At 41.9% G+C, this 22,171-nt stretch overlaps 1 protein-coding gene across 1 annotated transcript in view; it reads left to right on the top strand.

Moving 5' to 3' along the window:
• The window catches only part of GPR173 (G protein-coupled receptor 173), a 35,618-nt gene extending 13,965 nt beyond the window's left edge, over nucleotides 1–21,653 (top strand). Inside the window, exon 2 of the mRNA XM_089679613.1 lies at nucleotides 19,862–21,653. Within this exon, the coding sequence (XP_089535739.1) occupies nucleotides 20,058–21,176 (1,119 nt within the window). The 5' untranslated portion in view covers nucleotides 19,862–20,057 and the 3' untranslated portion in view covers nucleotides 21,177–21,653. The remainder of the gene's footprint in view (nucleotides 1–19,861) is intronic.
• The last annotated feature ends 518 nt before the right edge of the window (nucleotides 21,654–22,171 follow it).

The following is a 22,171-nucleotide window of genomic DNA, read 5'->3' as shown; positions in this document are numbered from 1 at the left end:
TTTTCTTTGTAACTCGACCATGCAGCTCATTTTTGTTCAAGTATCGTCATATTGTGCTCCTTGAAACAACCACACCGTCCTTTTCCAGAGCAGCCTGTATTTCTCCTGAGGTCACCCGTGGGGTTTTTCTTTGTAACTCGACCATGCAGCTCATTTTTGTTCAAGTATCATCATAATGTGCTCCTTGAAACAACCGCACCGTCTTTTTCCAGAGCAGCCTGTATTTCTCCTGAGGTTACCTGTGGGGGTTTTTCTTTGTAACTCGACCATGCAGTTCATTTTTGTTCAATTATCGTATTGTGCTCCTTGGAACAACCGCACCGTATTTTTCCAGAGCAGCCTGTATTTCTCCTGAGGTTACCTGTGGGGGTTTTCTTTGTAACTCGACCATGCAGCTCATTTTTGTTCAAGTATCATCATAATGTGCTCCTTGAAACAACCACACTGTCCTTTTCCAGAGCAGCCTGTATTTCTCCTGAGGTTACCTGTGGGGGTTTTTCTTTGTAACTCGACCATGCAGCTCATTTTTGTTCAATTATCGTATTGTGCTCCTTGAAACAACCACACTGTCCTTTTCCAGAGCAGCCTGTATTTCTCCTGAGGTTACCTGTGGGGGTTTTCTTTGTAACTCGACCATGCAGCTCATTTTTGTTCAAGTATCATCATAATGTGCTCCTTGAAACAACCGCACCGTCTTTTTCCAGAGCAGCCTGTATTTCTCCTGAGGTTACCCGTGGGGTTTTTCTTTGTAACTCGACCATGCAGCTCATTTTTGTTCAAGTATCATCATAATGTGATCCTTGAAACAACCGCACCGTCTTTTTCCAGAGCAGCCTGTATTTCTCCTGAGGTTACCTGTGGGGGTTTTTCTTTGTAACTCGACCATGCAGCTCATTTTTGTTCAAGTATCATAATGTGATCCTTGAAACAACCGCACCGTCTTTTTCCAGAGCAGCCTGTATTTCTCCTGAGGTTACCTGTGGAGAGGTCTACTGGCTAGATGAGTTAGGACCCGTCTCTTCTCCGGTTACTCATGCCAATAGCAGTGTAGCCTTTACTTTCTAAGACTTCACCGCATGTTAGTTTCTTCCTGAACCCCTCTTCATCCCCAATATAAGCCGTGCTCTTTTCTTCGACTTGCACGCACCCCTTTTCTTGAGAACGTCAGACCAGGCATCCTCTCGAAAAGTTGTGCAGATTTACAGTCAAACAGAACGGTCTCCCGGTACCGAATCCTCCTAAGTCAGGCCGCTCAACTCGGAGCTTCCCGACCGGGTGCCCACAAAAGGGAGGCCACAGAACAACGTTACATCTTTCTGCATCCCTACCAGGGGCGGACTGACAACTCATGGGGCACCCGGGCAATAGGGGATCATGGGGCCCCTGTGTCCTTGCCCAAACTCAAAAAAGCCTATGAAAAAGGTACCAGGGGCATCTCATGGGGCCCCCTACTGACCCCGGACCCTCGGGCAGTGCCTGAGTATCCAAATGGTCAGTCCGCCCCTGATCCCTACATAAACTTTCCCATGCAAGGACCCTCAACAGTCGCCTCCCCTTGAGTTAATAGCCCAGCCAAAGGGGGCAGAGTTATGACTTACCGGGAGTCCCGAAAACAGTTGACCCTTCATTAGCCCCTGGGCACCCTGCTAGCAAAAGACATTGTAAACAGCTTTAACCAGTACAACACCATGCTGAATCAGAAATACAAAGGGTGGAATTCTCCCCACTGACCCCCAATGTAAGGGACATTCTTCCCACTGACCCCCAATGTAAGGGACATTCTTCCCACTGGCCACCAATGTAAGGGACATTCTTCCCACTGACCCCCAATGTAAGGGGCATTCTTCCCACTGATCACCAATGTAAGGGACATTCTTCCCGCTGACCTCCAATGTAAGGGACATTCTTCCCACTGACCACCAATGTAAGGGACATTCTTCCCACTGATCACCAATGTAAGGGACATTCTTCCCACTGACCCCCAATGTAAGGGACATTCTTCCCACTGACCCCCAATGTAAGAGACATTCTTCCCACTGATCACCAATGTAAGGAGCATTCTTCCCGCTGACCGCCAATGTAAGGGACATTCTTCCCACTGATCACCAATGTAAGGGACATTCTTCCCACTGACCCCCAATGTAAGGGACATTCTTCCCACTGATCACCAATGTAAGGGGCATTCTTCCCACTGACCCCCAATGTAAGGGACATTCTTCCCACTGATCACCAATGTAAGGGACATTCTTCCCACTGACCCCCAATGTAAGGGACATTCTTCCCACTGATCCCCAATGTAAGGGACATTCTTCCCACTGACCTCCAATGTAAGGGACATTCTTCCCACTGACCCCCAATGTAAGGGACATTCTTCCCACTGATCACCAATGTAAGGGACATTCTTCCCACTGACCTCCAATGTAAGGGACATTCTTCCCACTGACCTCCAATGTAAGGGGCATTCTTCCCACTGATCACCAATGTAAGGGACATTCTTCCCACTGACCTCCAATGTAAGGGGCATTCTTCCCACTGATCACCAATGTAAGGGGCATTCTTCCCACTGACCCCCAATGTAAGGGGCATTCTTCCCACTGACCCCCAATGTAAGGGACATTCTTCCCACTGATCCCCAATGTAAGGGACATTCTTCCCACTGATCCCCAATGTAAGGGACATTCTTCCCACTGACCTCCAATGTAAGGGACATTCTTCCCACTGACCACCAATGGAAGGGACATTCTTCCCACTGACCCCCAATGTAAGGGACATTCTTCCCACTGATCACCAATGTAAGGGGCATTCTTCCCACTGACCCCCAATGTAAGGGACATTCTTCCCACTGATCACCAATGTAAGGGACATTCTTCCCACTGACCCCCAATGTAAGGGACATTCTTCCCACTGATCCCCAATGTAAGGGACATTCTTCCCACTGACCCCCAATGTAAGGGACATTCTTCCCACTGATCACCAATGTAAGGGACATTCTTCCCACTGACCTCCAATGTAAGGGGCATTCTTCCCACTGATCACCAATGTAAGGGGCATTCTTCCCACTGACCCCCAATGTAAGGGACATTCTTCCCACTGACCTCCAATGTAAGGGGCATTCTTCCCACTGATCACCAATGTAAGGGACATTCTTCCCACTGACCACCAATGTAAGGGACATTCTTCCCACTGATCACCAATGTAAGGGACATTCTTCCCACTGACCACCAATGTAAGGGACATTCTTCCCACTGACCCCCAATGTAAGGGACATTCTTCCCACTGACCTCCAATGTAAGGGACATTCTTCCCACTGACCACCAATGTTAGGGACATTCTTCCCACTGATCACCAATGTAAGGTACATTCTTCCCACTGACCCCCAATGTAAGGGACATTCTTCCCACTGACCACCAATGTAAGGGACATTCTTCCCACTGACCTCCAATGTAAGGGACATTCTTCCCACTGACCACCAATGTAAGGGACATTCTTCCCACTGACCCCCAATGTAAGGGACATTCTTCTCACTGACCACCAATGTAAGGGACATTCTTCCCACTGACCACCAATGTAAGGGACATTCTTCCCACTGACCCCCAATGTAAGGGACATTCTTCCCACTGACCTCCAATGTAAGGAGCATTCTTCTCACTGACCACCAATGTAAGGAGCATTCTTCTCACTGACCACCAATGTAAGGGACATTCTTCCCACTGACCCCCAATGTAAGGGACATTCTTCCCACTGACCCCCAATGTAAGGGACATTCTTCCCACTGACCCCCAATGTAAGGGACATTCTTCCCACTGACCCCCAATGTAAGGGACATTCTTCCCACTGACCCCCAATGTAAGGGACATTCTTCCCACTGACCACCAATGTAAGGGACATTCTTCCCACTGACCCCCCAATGTAAGGTACATTCTTCTCACTGACCTCCAATGTAAGGTACATTCTTCCCACTGACCTCCAATGTAAGGGACATTCTTCCCTCTGACCACCAATGTAAGGGACATTCTTCCCACTGACCACCAATGTAAGGGACATTCTTCCCACTGACCCTCCAATGTAAGGGACATTCTTCCCACTGACCACCAATGTAAGGTACATTCTTCCCACTGACCTCCAATGTAAAGAGCATTCTTCTCACTGACCACCAATGTAAGGAGCATTCTTCCCACTGATCACTAATGTAAGGAGCATTATTCCCACTGACCACCAATGTAAGGGACATTCTTCCCATATAGTCTTACAAACTTTTGAGGGCCTAACTCTCCCACAAGAGCTCCAATCAGATCTCCATTATGTTCTTCAAACTACTCAAGACTCTTCCCCACTCTGCCCTACCCTTACACTGTAGGCACTGATCCCATCTCAAATACACCTATGGCTTCACCAACCACACCCGAGCTATACCTATGACTTCCAATGTGGCTTTACAAACTATTGAGGACCTAACTCTCCCAACAAGGGCTCCAATCAGACCTTATCTTCTCTATCCAAACTACTGTTGACTCCTACCAACTCCACCTCACCCTGACACTGTAGGCACCTACCCAAACCCAGATACACTCACGGCTTCCCATATGGCCTTACAAACTGTTGAGGGCCTAACCCTTCCACAAGGGCTCTGATCAGACCTCCTCGTCCCTCTTCAAACTACTCTTGACTTTTACTCACTCTGTCCTACTCTGACACTGTAGGCACCAACCCCATCCAAGCTATACCTATGGTTTCCCATGTGGCCTTACAAAACACTGAGACCCTAACTCTCCCGCTGAGACCCTAACTCTCCCACAAGAACTCAGATCAGACCACCTCTTCAAACTACTCTTGACTCTACCCCACTCTGCCCTACCCTGACACTGTAGGTACCAACCACAACGGAGCTATACCTACGGCTTCCAGTGTGGCTTTACAAACTGTAAAGGGTCAATCTCTCTCACAAGGGTTCAAATCAGATCTTCTCTTCTCCATCTAAAATACTCTTGAATCCTCCCCACTCCACCCTACCATGACACTGTAGGCACAGACCCCACCCCAGCTGCACCCATGGCTACCCATGTGGTCTTAGAAACTATTGCGGACCTAACTCCCACAAGGGCTCCGATCAGACCTCCTCTTCTCTATCCAAATTACTCTTGACTCTGGTCCTCTCTGCCCCACCCAAACACTGTAGGCACTTACCCCACGCAAGCAATACTTATGTCTTCCCATGTAGCTGTACAGACTGTTTAATTCCTAACTCTTCCAAAAGGGCTCCATTCAGACCTCCTCTTCTCTCTTCAAACTGCTCTTGACTCTTGTCCTCTCTGCCCCACCCAAACACTGTAGGCACTTACCCCACCCAAGCAATAGCTATGTCTTCGAATGTAGCTGTATAGACTGTTTAAGTCCTAACTCTTCCAAAAGGGCTCCATTCAGACCTCCTCTTCTCTCTTCAAACTGCTCTTGACTCTTGTCCTCTCTGCCCCACCCAAACACTGTAGGCACTTACCCCACCCAAGCAATAGCTATGTCTTCGAATGTAGCTGTACAGACTGTTTAAGTCCTAACTCTTCCACGAGGGAAGAGGAGGTCTGATCAGAGCCCTTGTGGAAAGGGCTCCATTCAGACCTACTCTGGGGTGGGGACTGAGAGTTCATCAGAAGGGCCAGTCCAACACTGTTGCCAATTGAGGCCTACAAGAAACAGCCCTGAACTTCTAAGCTCTTTCAAACCTTCAGCAAAAAAATCTAAAAGGTCCTAACAGGTACATCTAATGGGTAAATGATAGTACATGGACAGTTGAGTGCCGGGAAGATATGTTTTGACTTTGACTACGCCACGGCATCCATCTACCACAGTTACTCCCCATGAAGCCATCATAGATATGTGACGTTAATCAGGCTCCTATCGGGTTCTTACTGTCAGAGAATGCTTTTTTTTGCAATATATATAGTTCAGACACCTGTGTGGAATCATCGAGCATGTAATTATTGTGTACCATGCGGTGTAGCTTTGTTGTTCTACGGTTTTTGGTGTGTAGGCGTAATATTATCAATGCGCATGAATGGGGAAGTGGCGCAGCGTGGGCCCTTTAGTTTCTAGTATACTTCCAGATGAGTCGATCATTAAAAATACTTTTCACCTTTCGTTTGCCCAGTCGGTTCTTGGATTTCTCTGCATTCAGATACAACATGGAGCCCGCTGGGGTTTTTGTATTTATTACGTGGTTGGCTGACGTCAAGACTCTTGAGAGGTCCCAACTTTTATGTCGTGATCCACCCAGAGGCCGGGACCAGCAGCTGGCTCAGCCTCTCACCAAGCCACTGAGAACCTGAGCCAGCTGTTCCCACCCCCTGCACAGCCTGGCGCTCCAGTGAGGGCTGGAAGGAAAGAGCAGAGAGCCAGAGACTGGCAGTCACCGGCTCGCTGCTCACTGAAGACCGAGAATGGAGCGATCGGCTATCTTTGATCACTCAGTTCTTGATATAGAGGTGACTGGGGACAGTTGCAGCGTCGGATCGATCCACCTTGGCGAGATAAAATGTTCGGGGTTTTTTTATGTGAGAAATAATACCATACCTAGTCCAGCGTCCACTCTAGAAGATCTGCTAGGATATGCCATAATGTCCTCTGAGAAGTAACTCATTGCCTAAACCAGGGGTAGGCAACCGTGGCCCTCCAGATGTTGGTGAACTACAAGTCCCCTCATGTCTCTGCCTTTGGGAGTCATGTTTGTAACTGTCAGTTTTGCAATGCCTCATGGGACTTGTAGTTCTACAACAGCTGGAGGGCCACAGTTGCCCACCCCTGGCCTAAAAAATGGATAAAGGTCTCATTAGCAGCTGTCAAGGGCCAGTCTTTAGTCCTAACTCTTCAGCCGGCTATTGTTGGGGCCCGGTTGTAATGTTGGTGCGCATGAGAATAGTCTCAGTCAAGCCTGCAGGCAGCAGTAAGGATACTAGCTTGCTGTGGGGTAATTGCCGAAAAAAAGGCTCAATCTCTCCAGCAGGAGATAGTAAATTCCCACAGCAGCAGCTCACCAGTCCCAGCAATGTTGCAGCTCACCACCCGGTCACGCAGAGTGATTAGTCCATTCTCTGCTCTGCACCCAGGTGACTCTGGCGGTCAACACCCCCAAACTCGGCACTCCGGATCCCGCTCGGTTCTTTGATAGGCAGCAGTGATGGTGCACATTGCAGCCTCCATCATGGCAACAGGAAGCATTGTCCTGTACAGCTTGCGAAAATGCAGCTTTTTCCCTTCCTCCTGGCAATCTGTCTGGGAAATGAAGTTCACAGGCTCTTGAGGGGAGGGCTCCTCCTTGATGCGTTTCGTACTATGGTACATTTTCAAAAGGGGTGTGCTCCGTATCTATATATATATATACATACTGCATGTTAAAATTACTTTTTTATAGATTAAAAAAATCTGAAGAATATATTTTAAAAAATATATATTTTTACAATATTTTCCATATATTTTGTAATATATATAAAAGACGCATTTCAACATGCAATATATATATATATATATATATATATATTGAATACGGCCAAAATTGTAGCATTTCAAATATTTGTCAATATATTTGGTACGAATATTTTTAAAATATATTTCAAATATATTTTTCTTCCATGTGGGACAAACTGCAGACTATTCTCAGATTTACTTTAAAAATACCGCAATAACAGCTAAAAAATATGGACCCTCTGATAAAACACTATACAAGGTAACCGAGGTTCCCGAAGTGACAGTTACACTTTTGGTCAGGTATAGTTCTAACACGCTGCCGTCCTACAAATCCTAGTGTCTGTTGAAAATTTTTTTTTTATTACAAAATATATGAAAAATATTTTTAAAAATACATTTCAATTACCCTGTATGTATTTAAAAATACAAATCTGCATTTTTGGAATGCATTTACAAATATAGGTAAAAATATATGTTAAAAATTATTTTTTTTTATTAAAAAAATAAATAAATAATATACACTATACAAGGTAACCGAGGTTCCTGAAGTGACAGTTACACTTTTGTTCAGGTATAGTTCTAACACGCTGCCATCCTACAAAAAATCCTATTGTCTGTTGAAATGCGTTTTTATTACAAAATATATGAAAAATATTTTTAAAAATACGTTTCAAATATACTGTATGTCTTTAAAAATACAAATATACTTTTTTTTGAAAGCATTTACAAATATAGGTAAAAATATATGTTAAAAAATGACTTTTTTATATTTAAAAAAAAAAAAAAAAATATATATATATATATATATATAAAAAATAACAAGCAGAAACAGCCGAAGAATTTAGACTACATTTGACCTCATTTCAAGCAGGAGAACCTTTTCTATAAATAACAACCCCCCCCCCCTTACACATTTAACTGCAAGAAAGGTAAAAATATATGTTAAAAATAACTTTTTTATATTTAAAAAAAATAATAATAATATAAAAAAAAAATAAAAATAAAAAATAACAAGCAGAAACAGCCGAAGAATTTAGACTACATTTTACCTCATTTCAAGCAGAAGAACCTTTTCCAAAAATAACAACCCCCCCCCCTTACACATTTAACTGCAGGAAAGGTAAAAATATATGTTAAAAATTACTTTTTTATATTTAAAAAAAATATATATATAAATAATAATATAAAAAAAAAAAAATAATAACAAGCAGAAACAACCAAAGAATTTAGACTACATTTGACCTCATTTCAAGCAGAAGAACCTTTTCCAAAAGTAACAACCCCCCCCCCCCTTACACATTTAACTGCAAGAAAGGTAAAAATATATGTTAAAAATGACTTTTTTTATATTTAAAAAAAAAAAAAATAATATTAAAAAAAAAAAAAAAATTAACAAGCAGAAACAACCAAAGAATTTAGACTACATTTCAAGCAGAAGAACCTTTTCCAAAAATAACAACCCCCCCCCCTTAGACATTCAACTGCAAGAAAGGTAAAAATATATGTTAAAAATGACTTTTTTATATTTAAAAAAAAAATAATAATAATATAAAAAAAAAAAAAAAAATAACAAGCAGAAACAACCAAAGAATTTAGACTACATTTGACCTCATTTCAAGCAGAAAAACCTTTTCCAAAAGTAACAACCCCCACCCCCTACACATTTAACTGCAAGAAAGGTAAAAATATAAGTTAAAAATTACTTTTTTATATTTAAAAAAAAATAATAATAATATTAAAAAAAAAAAAAAAAAATTAACAAGCAGAAACAACCAAAGAATTTAGACTACATTTGACCTCATTTCGAGCAGAAGAACCTTTTCCAAAAATAACAACCCCCAGCCCCCTACACATTTAACTGCAAGAAAGGTAAAAATATAAGTTAAAAATTACTTTTTTATATTTAAAAAAAAAATAATAATAATATAAAAAAATAAATAAAAAATAACAAGCAGAAACAGCCGAAGAATTTAGACTACATTTGACCTCATTTCAAGCAGAAGAACCTTTTCCAAAAATAACAACCCCCCCCCCCCTTACACATTTAACTGCAAGAAAGGTAAAAATATATGTTAAAAATGACTTTTTTTATATTTAAAAAAAAAAAATAATATTAAAAAAAAAAAAAAAAAAATTAACAAGCAGAAACAACCAAAGAATTTAGACTACATTTCAAGCAGAAGAACCTTTTCCAAAAATAACAACCCCCCCCCCCCTTAGACATTTAACTGCAAGAAAGGTAAAAATATATGTTAAAAATGACTTTTGTATATTTAAAAAAAATAATAATAATATTATAAAAAAAAAAATTAACAAGCAGAAACAACCAAAGAATTTAGACTACATTTGACCTCATTTCAAGCAGGAGAACCTTTTCCAAAAATAACAACCCCCCCCCCTTACACATTTAACTGCAAGAAAGGTAAAAATATATGTTAAAAATTTCTTTTTTATATTTAAAAAAAAATAAAATAAAAAATAATATAAAAAAAAAATAAATAATAACAAGCAGAAACAACCAAAGAATTTAGACTACATTTGACCTCATTTCAAGCAGAAGAACCTTTTCCAAAAATAACAACCCCCCCCCCCTTACACATTTAACTGCAAGAAAGGTAAAAATATATGTTAAAAATGACTTTTTTTATATTTAAAAAAAAAAAATAATATTAAAAAAAAAAAAAAAAAATTAACAAGCAGAAACAACCAAAGAATTTAGACTACATTTCAAGCAGAAGAACCTTTTCCAAAAATAACAACCCCCCCCCCCCCCCCTTAGACATTTAACTGCAAGAAAGGTAAAAATATATGTTAAAAATGACTTTTGTATATTTAAAAAAAATAATAATAATATTATAAAAAAAAAAATTAACAAGCAGAAACAACCAAAGAATTTAGACTACATTTGACCTCATTTCAAGCAGGAGAACCTTTTCCAAAAATAGCACCCCCCCCCCTTACACATTTAACTGCAAGAAAGGTAAAAATATATGTTAAAAATTTCTTTTTTATATTTAAAAAAAAATAAAATAAAAAATAATATAAAAAAAAAATAAATAATAACAAGCAGAAACAACCAAAGAATTTAGACTACATTTGACCTCATTTCAAGCAGAAGAACCTTTTCCAAAAATAACAACCCCCCCCCCCCTTACACATTTAACTGCAAGAAAGGTAAAAATATATGTTAAAAATGACTTTTTTTATATTTAAAAAAAAAAAAATAATATTAAAAAAAAAAAAAAAAAATTAACAAGCAGAAACAACCAAAGAATTTAGACTACATTTCAAGCAGAAGAACCTTTTCCAAAAATAACAACCCCCCCCCCCCCCTTAGACATTTAACTGCAAGAAAGGTAAAAATATATGTTAAAAATGACTTTTGTATATTTAAAAAAAATAATAATAATATTATAAAAAAAAAAATTAACAAGCAGAAACAACCAAAGAATTTAGACTACATTTGACCTCATTTCAAGCAGGAGAACCTTTTCCAAAAATAGCACCCCCCCCCCTTACACATTTAACTGCAAGAAAGGTAAAAATATATGTTAAAAATTTCTTTTTTATATTTAAAAAAAAATAAAATAAAAAATAATATAAAAAAAAAATAAATAATAACAAGCAGAAACAACCAAAGAATTTAGACTACATTTGACCTCATTTCAAGCAGAAGAACCTTTTCCAAAAATAACAACCCCCCCCCCCTTACACATTTAACTGCAAGAAAGGTCAGGTAATCCTATTCTAGACCAACATGTCAGCTACATAAAAATGTGATATTTTAAAGCGCGGCGCTAAGCAGCCGTGGCAAATGTCACCGTGAAGTATTTTACACTCCACATTATGTCGGGGGTTTTTTTTAAAGCGTCAGAAGAATGTTAAAAAAATACAAAATAGACGAGAATACAAATATCAGCCAGACAGGAAGCAGTCGCAGATGTCGGTGGAATTCAAGGAACCAAAACGACGTAGAGAGGCACGAGGCTCAGCACCGGCCCTACTCAACCTTTTCACCCTCGAGGAACCCTCAAAAACGTTTTAAGATCTCTGAAATAATGTTCTCATCGACAGATCGCAGGACGTGATCAGTGAATGGTAGATGTAGCAGTAAATACATCGAACTCTACATATCGAATATAAAAACGCTTGAAGGGGGAAAAGACCACATTATGGCCACCAGACCCCACCCCACTGGCGGTCCCCGGATCGCTGAAGACCGAAAATTGAGTGATCAGTTATGTTTGATCGCTCAGTTCTTGGTGTAGAGGTGGCGGGGGACAAGTGGAGCATCGGATCAATGCTGCATCCGCCTAAGTGAGAGAAAATGTTTCGTTTTTTTTTTTTTTATCCTGAACATCTCTTTTAACTGCATTGAATAATAATACATTGACTAGTCCAGAGTCCACTCTAGGAGAACGGCTAGGATATGGTGTAATGTCCCCTGAGAGGTAAGTCGTTGCCTAAACAATAGGTAAAGGTCTCGTTAGCAGCCGTCAAGAGCCAGTCTTTAGTCCTAACTCTTCAGCCGGCTAGCGTTGGGGTCCAGTTGTAATGTTGGTGCGCATGAGAATAGTCTCAGTCACGCCTGCAGGCAGCAATGAGGCTACTAGCTTGCTGTACGGTCAGTTCCTAAAACGTACTGCCGATAAGCGGCAGTTGTCAGAGGAGGGATCGGCACTGATCATCAGTGCCCAGCAGTGCCACCCACCTGGGCCCATCAGTGCCTAGTAGTGCCACCCACCTGTGCCCAGCAGTACCACCCATCAGTGCCCAGCAGTGCCGTCAGTCAGTGCCACCCATCAATGCCACCTATCAGTGCCCATCATTGTTGATATCAGTGCCAGCTCATTCCTGCCGTACAGGTGGTCCTCTCTCAGAGGGCCAGTGGGTTCCAAGCTTTCCACCTTTCCAGCTCCAGGCTCGCAGGCAGGCCTCATCCCACTAGGCCTCCTTCCTCAGAACCTCACATCTTCCTCTCTCCGTCTTCCACCCAACTCCTCTCCCATACTCCACCCTCTTGCCACTAAGCAGGCTCCAACACTATCCAACACTATTTAAGGGTGCCCAGCCCCTTGACGGCATCTTGTTGGGGATTGGTCAGGATCCCTCAAGAGTGCAGCCAGCCACTCCTCAGATCCACCCACTGCCTCTAAGGCCTTCCTCCAAAAGCCCTAGAGCAGGGGGAAATTCCTGCAGAGTCTCTCAGCCCTGACCATCCTCAGGTCCATCCACTGCCTCTAAGGCCTTCCTCCAAAAGCCCTAGAGCAGGGGGAAATTCCTGCAGAGTCTCTCAGCCCTGACCATCCTCAGGTCCATCCACTGCCTCTAAGGCCTTCCTCCAAAAGCCCTAGAGCAGGGGGAAATTCCTGCAGAGTCTCTCAGCCCTGACCATCCTCAGATCCATCCACTGCCTCTAAGGCCTTCCTCCAAAAGCCCTAGAGCAGGGGGAAATTCCTGCAGAGTCTCTCAGCCCTGACCATCCTCAGATCCATCCACTGCCTCTAAGGCCTTCCTCCAAAAGCCCTAGAGCAGGGGGAAATTCCTGCAGAGTCTCTCAGCCCTGACCATCCATCCACTGCCTCTAAGGCCTTCCTCCAAAAGCCCTAGAGCAGGGGGAAATTCCTGCAGAGTCTCTCAGCCCTGACCATCCTCAGGTCCATCCACTGCCTCTTAGGCCTTCCTCCAAAAGCCCTAGAGCAGGTGGAAATTCCTGCAGAGTCTCTCAGCCCTGACCATCCTCAGATCCATCCACTGCCTCTTAGGCCTTCCTCCAAAAGCCCTAGAGCAGGGGGAAATTCCTGCAGAGTCTCTGAGCCCTGACCGTCCATCCACTGCCTCTAAGGCCTTCCTCCAAAAGCCCTAGAGCAGGGGGAAATTCCTGCAGAGTCTCTCAGCCCTGACCATCCTCAGGTCCATCCACTGCCTCTTAGGCCTTCCTCCAAAAGCCCTAGAGCAGGTGGAAATTCCTGCAGAGTCTCTCAGCCCTGACCATCCTCAGATCCATCCACTGCCTCTTAGGCCTTCCTCCAAAAGCCCTAGAGCAGGGGGAAATTCCTGCAGAGTCTCTCAGCCCTGACCATCCTCAGGTCCATCCACTGCCTCTAAGGCCTTCCTCCAAAAGCCCTAGAGCAGGGGGAAATTCCTGCAGAGTCTCTCAGCCCTGACCATCCTCAGATCCATCCACTGCCTCTAAGGCCTTCCTCCAAAAGCCCTAGAGCAGGGGGAAATTCCTGCAGAGTCTCCCAGCCCTGACCACTATTACACCTGGGCTGCTGCTCAACCCCTGTCTCACCATTGGAGTCTAGTTCCTCCTAGCTAAACCAGGGGGGCACTACACTAGAATAGGGGCAGCTTCTTCCACTTGGTGTCCTTCACAGACGGCTCTTGTACGCCAACTGAATACATTTTCGTTGTATGCCATAATCATCTAAACGATAGAAGAAAGGCCTACAGGGTCAAATACGATCCATGGATACAGATCTGAACACAGCTGCATGCATGAGCACTCATCCACGCTGCACGGCCAGGCTGGCGACACCGCTTCTTCTTGTTTCCATCTTGCAGCTGGCCATTTCCCTTCACTGCCTCTAGCTTGTTCACCGGACAATGAATTAGCACAATTGATTGGCTGTCCAAGCAACGCAAGAAGGTGACTGGCTATTCAGGGCTAAGTAATATCATGCAAAATCCATCTGCAGGTCATACCATCCAAATACGTATGAATTTCAGTTTTGTATTTAGATATCTGCTTGATGTTCCTCACTAAATATTGATGTTCCTCGCTAAATATCGGTCCTCAGTGTGCTGAATGACACCTTATGATAGGAAAAAAAAAAACAGCCCTCTGTGGGAATTTCCGTTTCACATTTGAAATCTGTGTGGAGATGACAGGTCCACTTTCAATTTGCTCTGCAAGTCTGCCAAGGTATGTGCGTGTGTCTGCGGGGAATGTAAATCTCCGACCATTCATGCCTCATCCATTTTCATGTCGTCTGATCGCATCACAACGCAGGGAAGCGAAAATGAAATGTTTTGTGAGATTATGCAGACGGTGAGCGACTTCTAATGAGAGGTTATAGACTTCACATACGTAGGTGACGTTCTAGAATGTTTCTGTGTACAAAATTCTAAAAAAATAAATAGTCAATGGAAGACCAGAGGGGTCATTATCTAAAGGGTAAGACTGCAACCACAAGGGAATGTTACATGAAAGTAGATAATGCCGTGAAGAAATACACCAAACCGCCTGTGGTCACCTGACCATCACATCTATATGAGCTTGGTGGACATCCATTTCCAAAACCATGGCCAATAATATGAAACCCTATGGACCCTCTTTGTGGCTACAAGATCCTCCACTCTTCTGAGAAGACTTTCCACAGGAAAGTCTTTGGAAATTTGTGCTCATTTGTGAGGTCAGAATAAGTGCTCATGTGTTGGATGAGAAAACCTGGTTCCACTGTTTTGGATGAGAAGACCTGGTTCCAATGGCGTTCCACATCATCCCAGTGGTGTTCAGTAGGGTTGAGGGCAGGGCTCAGAGCTTGTTGGATATCTCATTACAAAACCGTGATCATTATTATAGAGTTTTCCCTTCTTGTGGCTTTAACATCCTCCACTCTTCTGAGAAGACTTTCCACAGGAAAGTCTTAGGAAATTTGTGCTCATTTGTGAGGTCAGAAGAAGTGCTCATGTTTTGAATGAGAAGACATGGTTCCACTGGCGTTCCACATCATCCCAGTGGTGTTCAGTAGAGTTGAGGGCAGGGCTCAGAGCTTGTTGGTTATCTCATTCCAAAACCGTGATCATTATTATAGAGTTTTCCCTTCTTGTGGCTTTAACATCCTCCACTCTTCTGAGAAGACTTTCCACAGGAAAGTCTTTGGAAATTTGTGCTAATTTGTAAAAGTCTTTGGAAATTTGTGCTAATTTGTGAGGTCAGAAGAAGTGCTCATGTGTTGGATGAGAAGACCTGGTTCAACTGGCATTCCACATCATCCCAGTGGTGTTCAATAGGGTTGAGGTCAGGGCTCAGAGCTTGTTGGATATCTCATTACAAAACCGTGATAATTATTATAGAGTTTTCCCTTCTTGTGGCTTTAACATCCTCCACTCTTCTGAGAAGACTTTCCACTGGAAAGTCTTTGGAAATTTGTGCTCATTTGTGAGGTCAGAAGAAGTGCTCATGTGTTGGATGAGAAGACCTGGTTCCACTGGGTTGGATGAGAAGACCTGGTTCCACTGGCGTTCCACATCAACCCAGTGGTGTTCAGTAGGGTTGAGGGCAGAGCTCAGAGCTTGTTGGATATCCCATTCCAAAACCGTGATCATTATTATAGAGTTTTCCCTTCTTGTGGCTTTAACATCCTCCACTCTTCTGAGAAGACTTTCTACAGGAAAGTCTTTGGAAATTTGTACTTATTTGTGAGGTCAGAAGAAGTGCTCATGTGTTGGATGAGAAGACCTGGTTCCACTGGCGTTCCACATCATCTCAGTGGTGTTCAGTAGGGTTGAAGTCAAGGCTCAGAGCTTGTTGGATATCCCATTCCAAAATCGTGATCATTATTATAGAGTTTTCCCTTCTTGTGGCTTTAACATCCTCCACTCTTCTGAGAAGACTTTCTACAGGAAAGTCTTTGGAAATTTGTGCTCATTTGTGAGGTCAGAATAAGTGCTCATGTGTTGGATGAGAAGACCTGGTTCCACTAGGTTGGATGAGAAGACCTGGTTCCACTGGGTTGGATGAGAAGACCTGGTTCCACTGGTGTTCCACATCATCCCAGTGGTGTTCAGTAGGGTTGAGGGCAGAGCTCAGAGCTTGTTGGATATCCCATTCCAAAACAGTGATCATTATTATAGAGTTTTTCCTTCTTGTGGCGTTAACATCCTCCACTCTTCTGAGAAGACTTTCCATAGGAAAGTCTTTGGAAATTTGTGCTCATTTGTGAGGTCAGAAGAACTGCTCATGTTTTGGATGAGAAGACCTGGTTCCACTGGGTTGGATGAGAAGACCTGGTTCCACTGGCGTTCCACATCATCCCAGTGGTGTTCAGTAGGGTTGAGGGTAGGGCAGAGAGCTTGTTGGATATCCCATTCCAAAACCGTGATCATTATTATAGAGTTTTCCCTTCTTGTGGCTTTAACATCCTCCGCTCTTCTGAGAAGACTTTCCACAGAAAAGTCTTTGGAAATGTGTGCTCATGTGTGAGGTCAGAAGAAGTGCTCATGTGTTGGATGAGAAGACCTGGTTCCACTGGCGCTCCACAGAGAGTTTTCCCTTGTTGTGGCTTTAACATCCTTTACTCTTCTGGGAAGACTTTCCACAAGACTATGTGGGATTTTGTGTCCATTTGTGAGGTCAGGTACTGATGTTGGATGAGAAAACTTGGCTCACAATTGGCTTTCCTATTCACCCCAAACATATTCAGAAGGGATGAGGTCAGAGCTCTGAGCTTGTTGGGTATCCTATTTTAAAACTATGGCCATTCCCCCCATGGCCATTGATATGGAGTTGTCCCCTTTATGGTTTGGGCATCCTCCAATCTTCTGGGGAGATTTTTCCACAGGGCGTCTGTGGGAATTTTTGCCCATGTGTGAGGACAGGAACTGATGTTGGATGAGAAGATCTGGCTCACAATAGGGGTTCCATTTCATCCCAAAGGTGTTCAGTAGGGTTGAAGTCAGGACTCAGAACTTGTTGGGTATCCTATTCTAAAACCATGTCCGTTACAATGGAATCCCCCTTCCCCTCCAAAGATCTTAATAAATTTATAGTTGCCCCCCTTTATGGCTATAACATCCTCTACTTTTCTGGGAAGACTTTCCTCAAGATTTTGAATGGAGTCTGTGAGAATGTGCGCCCATTTGTGATATGGAGTTGTCCCCTTTATGGTTTGGGCATCCTCCAATCTTCTGGGGAGATTGTTCCACAGGGCATCTGTGGGAATTTTTGCCCATTGGTGAGGACAGGAACTGATGTTGGATGAGAAGATCTGGCTCACAATGGTGTTCCACATCCTCCTAATGGTGTTCAGTGAGGTTGAGGTCAGGGCTCGGAACTTGTAGGATATCCCATTCCAAAACCTTGGCCATTATTATGACGTTTCCCCACTTTGTGACTAAGAAAAAACTTTTTTTTTTCTTCAAAATTTTCAGTTGTTTTTGGTTTGTTTAGCAAAAAATAAAAACCCCAGAGGTGATTAAATACCACCAAAAGAAAGCTCTATCTGTCTCAAAAAAATAATAAAAAATGTATCTGGGTACAGTGTTGCATGACCGCTCAATTGTCATTCAAAGTGTGACAGCGCTGAAAGCTGAAAATTGGCCTGGGCAGGAAGGGGGTATATATTTTTAAAAATATTTTTCATATATTTTGTAATGCGTTCTTTATATATTACAAAATATATGACAAATATTTTTAAAAATATATATTTTTTTAAATATATTCTTCAGATTTTTTTAAGATATGAAAAAGTCATTTTAACATATATTTTTACATGTGTGTAGATGCGTTCCAAAAATGTAGATTAAATGTTATTTTAAAGATATACGGTATATTTGAAAATGTATTTTTAAAAATATTTTTCATATATTTTGTAATAAAAACGCATTTCAACATACAGTATATATATATATATTTTTTTTATTTTATTTACTGAAATATATATATATATATACTGAAATATATTTTGAAATATACTGAATACGGCCAAAATCGTAGCATTTCAAATATATGTCAATATATTTGGGAAGAATATTTTTAAAATATATTTACAATATATTTTTCCTCCATGTGGGTTTGGAGGGATTTCCTCTCACTTCCTGTTTTGCCTATTGGACAGGAAGTGAAGGGAAATAATAACCTGTTTTTTTTAATTTTTTTTTTAGATGTTTCGATTAAATGATAACCTCTGTTTTTTTGGGATTTTTTTAGATGTGTTGATGATTAAATAATAACCTCTGTTTTTTTGGGATTTTTTTAGATGTGTTGATGATTAAATAATAACCTCTGTTTTTTGGGTTTATTTTTTTTAGATGTGTTGATGATTAAATAATAACATCTGTTTTTTGGGGGGTTTTTTTTTAGATGTGCTGATGAATAAATAATAACCTCTGTTTTTTGGGGGTTTTTTTTTAGATGTGTCGACGATTAAATAATAATCTCTGTTTTTTTGGGATTTTTTTAGATGTGTTGATGATTAAATAATAATCTCTGTTTTTTTGGGATTTTTTTTAGATGTGTTGATGATTAAATAATAATCTCTGTTTTTTTGTTTTTTTTTAGATGTGTCAATTAAATAATAACCTGTTTTGTTTTTTATTTTTTTAGATGTGTCAATGATTAAATAATAACCTGTTTTTTGGGGGTTTTTTTTAGATATGTCGATGATTAAATAATAACCTCTGTTTTTTGGTTTTTTTTTTAGATGTGTCGATTAAATAAAAACCTGTTTTTTTGGGATTTTTTTAGATGTGTCGATTAAATAATAACCTGTTTTTTTTGTTTTATTTTTTAGATGTTTCGATTAAATAATAACCTCTGTTTTTTGTTTTTTTTTAGATGTTTCAATTAAATAATAACCTCTGTTTTTTGGGGTTTTTTTTAGATGTGTTGATTAAATAATATCTGTTTTTTTGGGATTTTTTTAGATGTGTCAATGATTAAATAATAATCTCTGTTTTTTGGGGTTTTTTTTAGATATGTCGATGATTAAATAATAACCTCTGTTTTTTGGGGGTATTTTTTCGATGTGTCGATTAAATAAAAACCTGTTTTTTTGGGATTTTTTTTAGATGTGTCGATTAAATAATAACCTGTTTTTTTTGTTTTTTTTTAGATGTTTTGATTAAATAATAACCTCTGTTTTTTGTTTTTTTTAGATGTTTCAATTAAATAATAACCTCTGTTTTTTGGGTTTTTTTTTTAGATGTGTTGATTAAATAATAACCTCTGTTTTTTTGGGATTTTTTTTAGATGTGTCGATTAAATAATAACCTGTTTTTTGGGGTTTTTTTTAGATATGTCGATGATTAAATAATAACCTCTGTTTTTTGGGGGTATTTTTTCGATGTGTCGATTAAATAAAAACCTCTGTTTTTTTGGGATTTTTTTTAGATGTGTCGATTAAATAATAACCTGTTTTTTTTTGTTTTTTTAGATGTTTTGATTAAATAATAACCTCTGTTTTTTGTTTTTTTTAGATGTTTCAATTAAATAATAACCTCTGTTTTTTGGGTTTTTTTTAGATGTGTTGATTAAATAATAACCTCTGTTTTTTGGGATTTTTTTAGACGTGTCGATGATTAAATAATAACCTGTTTTCTTTTTTGTTTTTTTTTTCCTTTCTCACTCCCGTATTTTCTCCTCCACCATTCTGTCGCTGATCACCCATGTGCTGCACAGTCATTCTCATAGTTTGGTCTTCCCACACAACCCTTGCCTGTTTCTTCTCATTTTCTCCCGTTCCCCTTTGATTCCATCTCATCCCCTTGGCGAGCCCTCACCCCCGGCCCTCCCGAAACCCACCGTTCTCGGATATGGAGCAGCAGAGAAGGAGAAGGGGCCGCTGACCAAAGGCTAGTTGGAGCCAGCCTCCAACATGGCTAATGGCAGTGAGTCGGAGGAGCTGTCTGGCTCTCTAACCCAGTCAACAGCCATCTCTACCCACCTCAAGCTGGTTCTTCTGGGTTTCATCATCTGTGCCAGCTTGGCGGGCAACCTACTGGTTTCCCTCCTCGTGTTGAAGGACCGCTCCTTGCACAAGGCCCCTTACTATTTTCTGTTGGACCTCTGTCTTGCCGATGCCGTCAGATCATCTGCCTGTTTCCCATTTGTCCTGCTTTCCATCCGCAACGGCTCGGCCTGGGCCTACAGCCTCCTGAGCTGCAAAGTGGTGGCCTTCATGGCCGTCCTGTTTTGCTTTCATGCCTCATTCATGCTCTTCTGTATCAGTGTGACTCGCTACATGGCCATCGCCCACCACCGATTCTACTCCAAGAGGATGACGCTGTGGACGTGCATCGCGGTCATCTGCATGGTCTGGACACTTTCGGTCGCCATGGCCTTCCCGCCGGTCTTCGATGTGGGGACTTACAAATTCATCCGCGAGGAGGACCAATGCATCTTTGAACATCGCTACTTCAAAGCCAACGATACCCTCGGATTTATGCTCATGTTGGCGGTGCTCATCGTGGCCACTCACATTGTCTACGCCAAACTACTCCTCTTCGAGTACCGCCACCGCAAAATGAAGCCGGTGCAGATGGTTCCGGCCATCAGCCAGAACTGGACATTCCACGGACCTGGAGCTACAGGGCAGGCTGCTGCCAACTGGATTGCTGGATTTGGAAGGGGGCCGATGCCGCCCACTTTGCTGGGTATACGTCAGAACACCCATACTGCCAACAGGCGTCTCTTGGGGATGGATGAGTTTAAAAGCGAGAAAAGGTTGGGGCGGATGTTTTACGGGATTACCCTCAGCTTCTTGGTGCTTTGGTCACCCTATATCGTGGCCTGTTACTGGAGGGTGTTTGTCAAAACCTGTAGCATCCCTCATCGCTACTTGTCCACCGCGGTGTGGATGACTTTTACTCAGGCTGGGGTGAACCCTATCATGTGTTTCCTACTCAACAAAGACCTGAAGAGCTGCCTTCAGCTCCACATCCCCTTTTGGAGGACGAAAGCCTTGCTACCTAGGGAGCCTTACTGCGTAATGTAAGAGGGAAACCCATCCCAACGTCACGCCAACCTCAGCGATTGGGAAATATTATAGATTTACGTGACGAAGCGGGCATGATCAAGAAGGATTTCATAAATTGGACCATCGTAACAGTCAAGAAGACCTAGAGTTGAAAGACCATAGCTTTTTTTTTTTTAAAGTTACTTTTTCTAAAGATACAATTGGTGAAAGAAGGACTCGGCGGGAGGGAGGGGGAGGGGTGCGTGAGAATTTCTTGGATGTCTCCTTTTTTTTTTTTTTTTTAATTCCAGCTAATGCATTTAAAGGGATGACGGGGCGAAGCTCGGGTGGGAGGGGTGGTGGTGACGAGAGGGAGCGCAAAGTTGGTCTGACGAGAGGGGAGGCTGGTGGGAATTTATGTATTTGTTTATGGACATATTTATTGACGTGGCGGAAATGCCATCACTTGTATTAATGTCTTTTGATTGATACAAACATGAGGGAGTTCGCTTTCCAGTTTGTCTGTTCTTTAAAAATTCTTGGAATGTGCGCATCGTAAGGAGGACCACCGTGGTAAGAACATTGCCTGAGCTCTTCACACACAAAAAAAACGGTCCCGGTTCTCCTTCAAACCTCCACAAATACTGCACCGTTCCAGACATGGGTGTCTATGGCTCGAAAAGGCCCGCTTGTTGTCCAAAAATACAGATGAACAGGAGCCACCAGAGATCTCTTCCTTCTAAATCAAGGTTTTCTCAACCAGGGTTCCTCCAGAGGTTGCTAGGGATTCCTTTAGCAAGCTCCTACTGACACCATTGATCTTTTTAGCTATCTGTAAGGACGTAAATCCTCCCAATGACTACAAGTCACCCACATTATCGTGTCATGAGTTGTATCTATAATAATTCTTATCAGGGGTTCTCTGAGACCGGAACCTTGTTTCAAGGGTTGAGAAAGGCTGGTCTAGGTGTTCCTAATTGAACCATCCATGATGACCGTGGGCAAGGATCACCTTGCCTTTAATGACTTGATCA

The sequence above is a fragment of the Staurois parvus genome, unplaced genomic scaffold (assembly GCF_062004578.1).
Source record: "Staurois parvus isolate SC_StPar_1 unplaced genomic scaffold, SC_StPar_1.0 ptg000228l, whole genome shotgun sequence".
NCBI lineage: Eukaryota > Metazoa > Chordata > Amphibia > Anura > Ranidae > Staurois > Staurois parvus.
The sequence above is the reverse complement of the archived record's forward strand: the minus strand, read 5'-3'. Positions and strand labels throughout refer to the sequence as shown.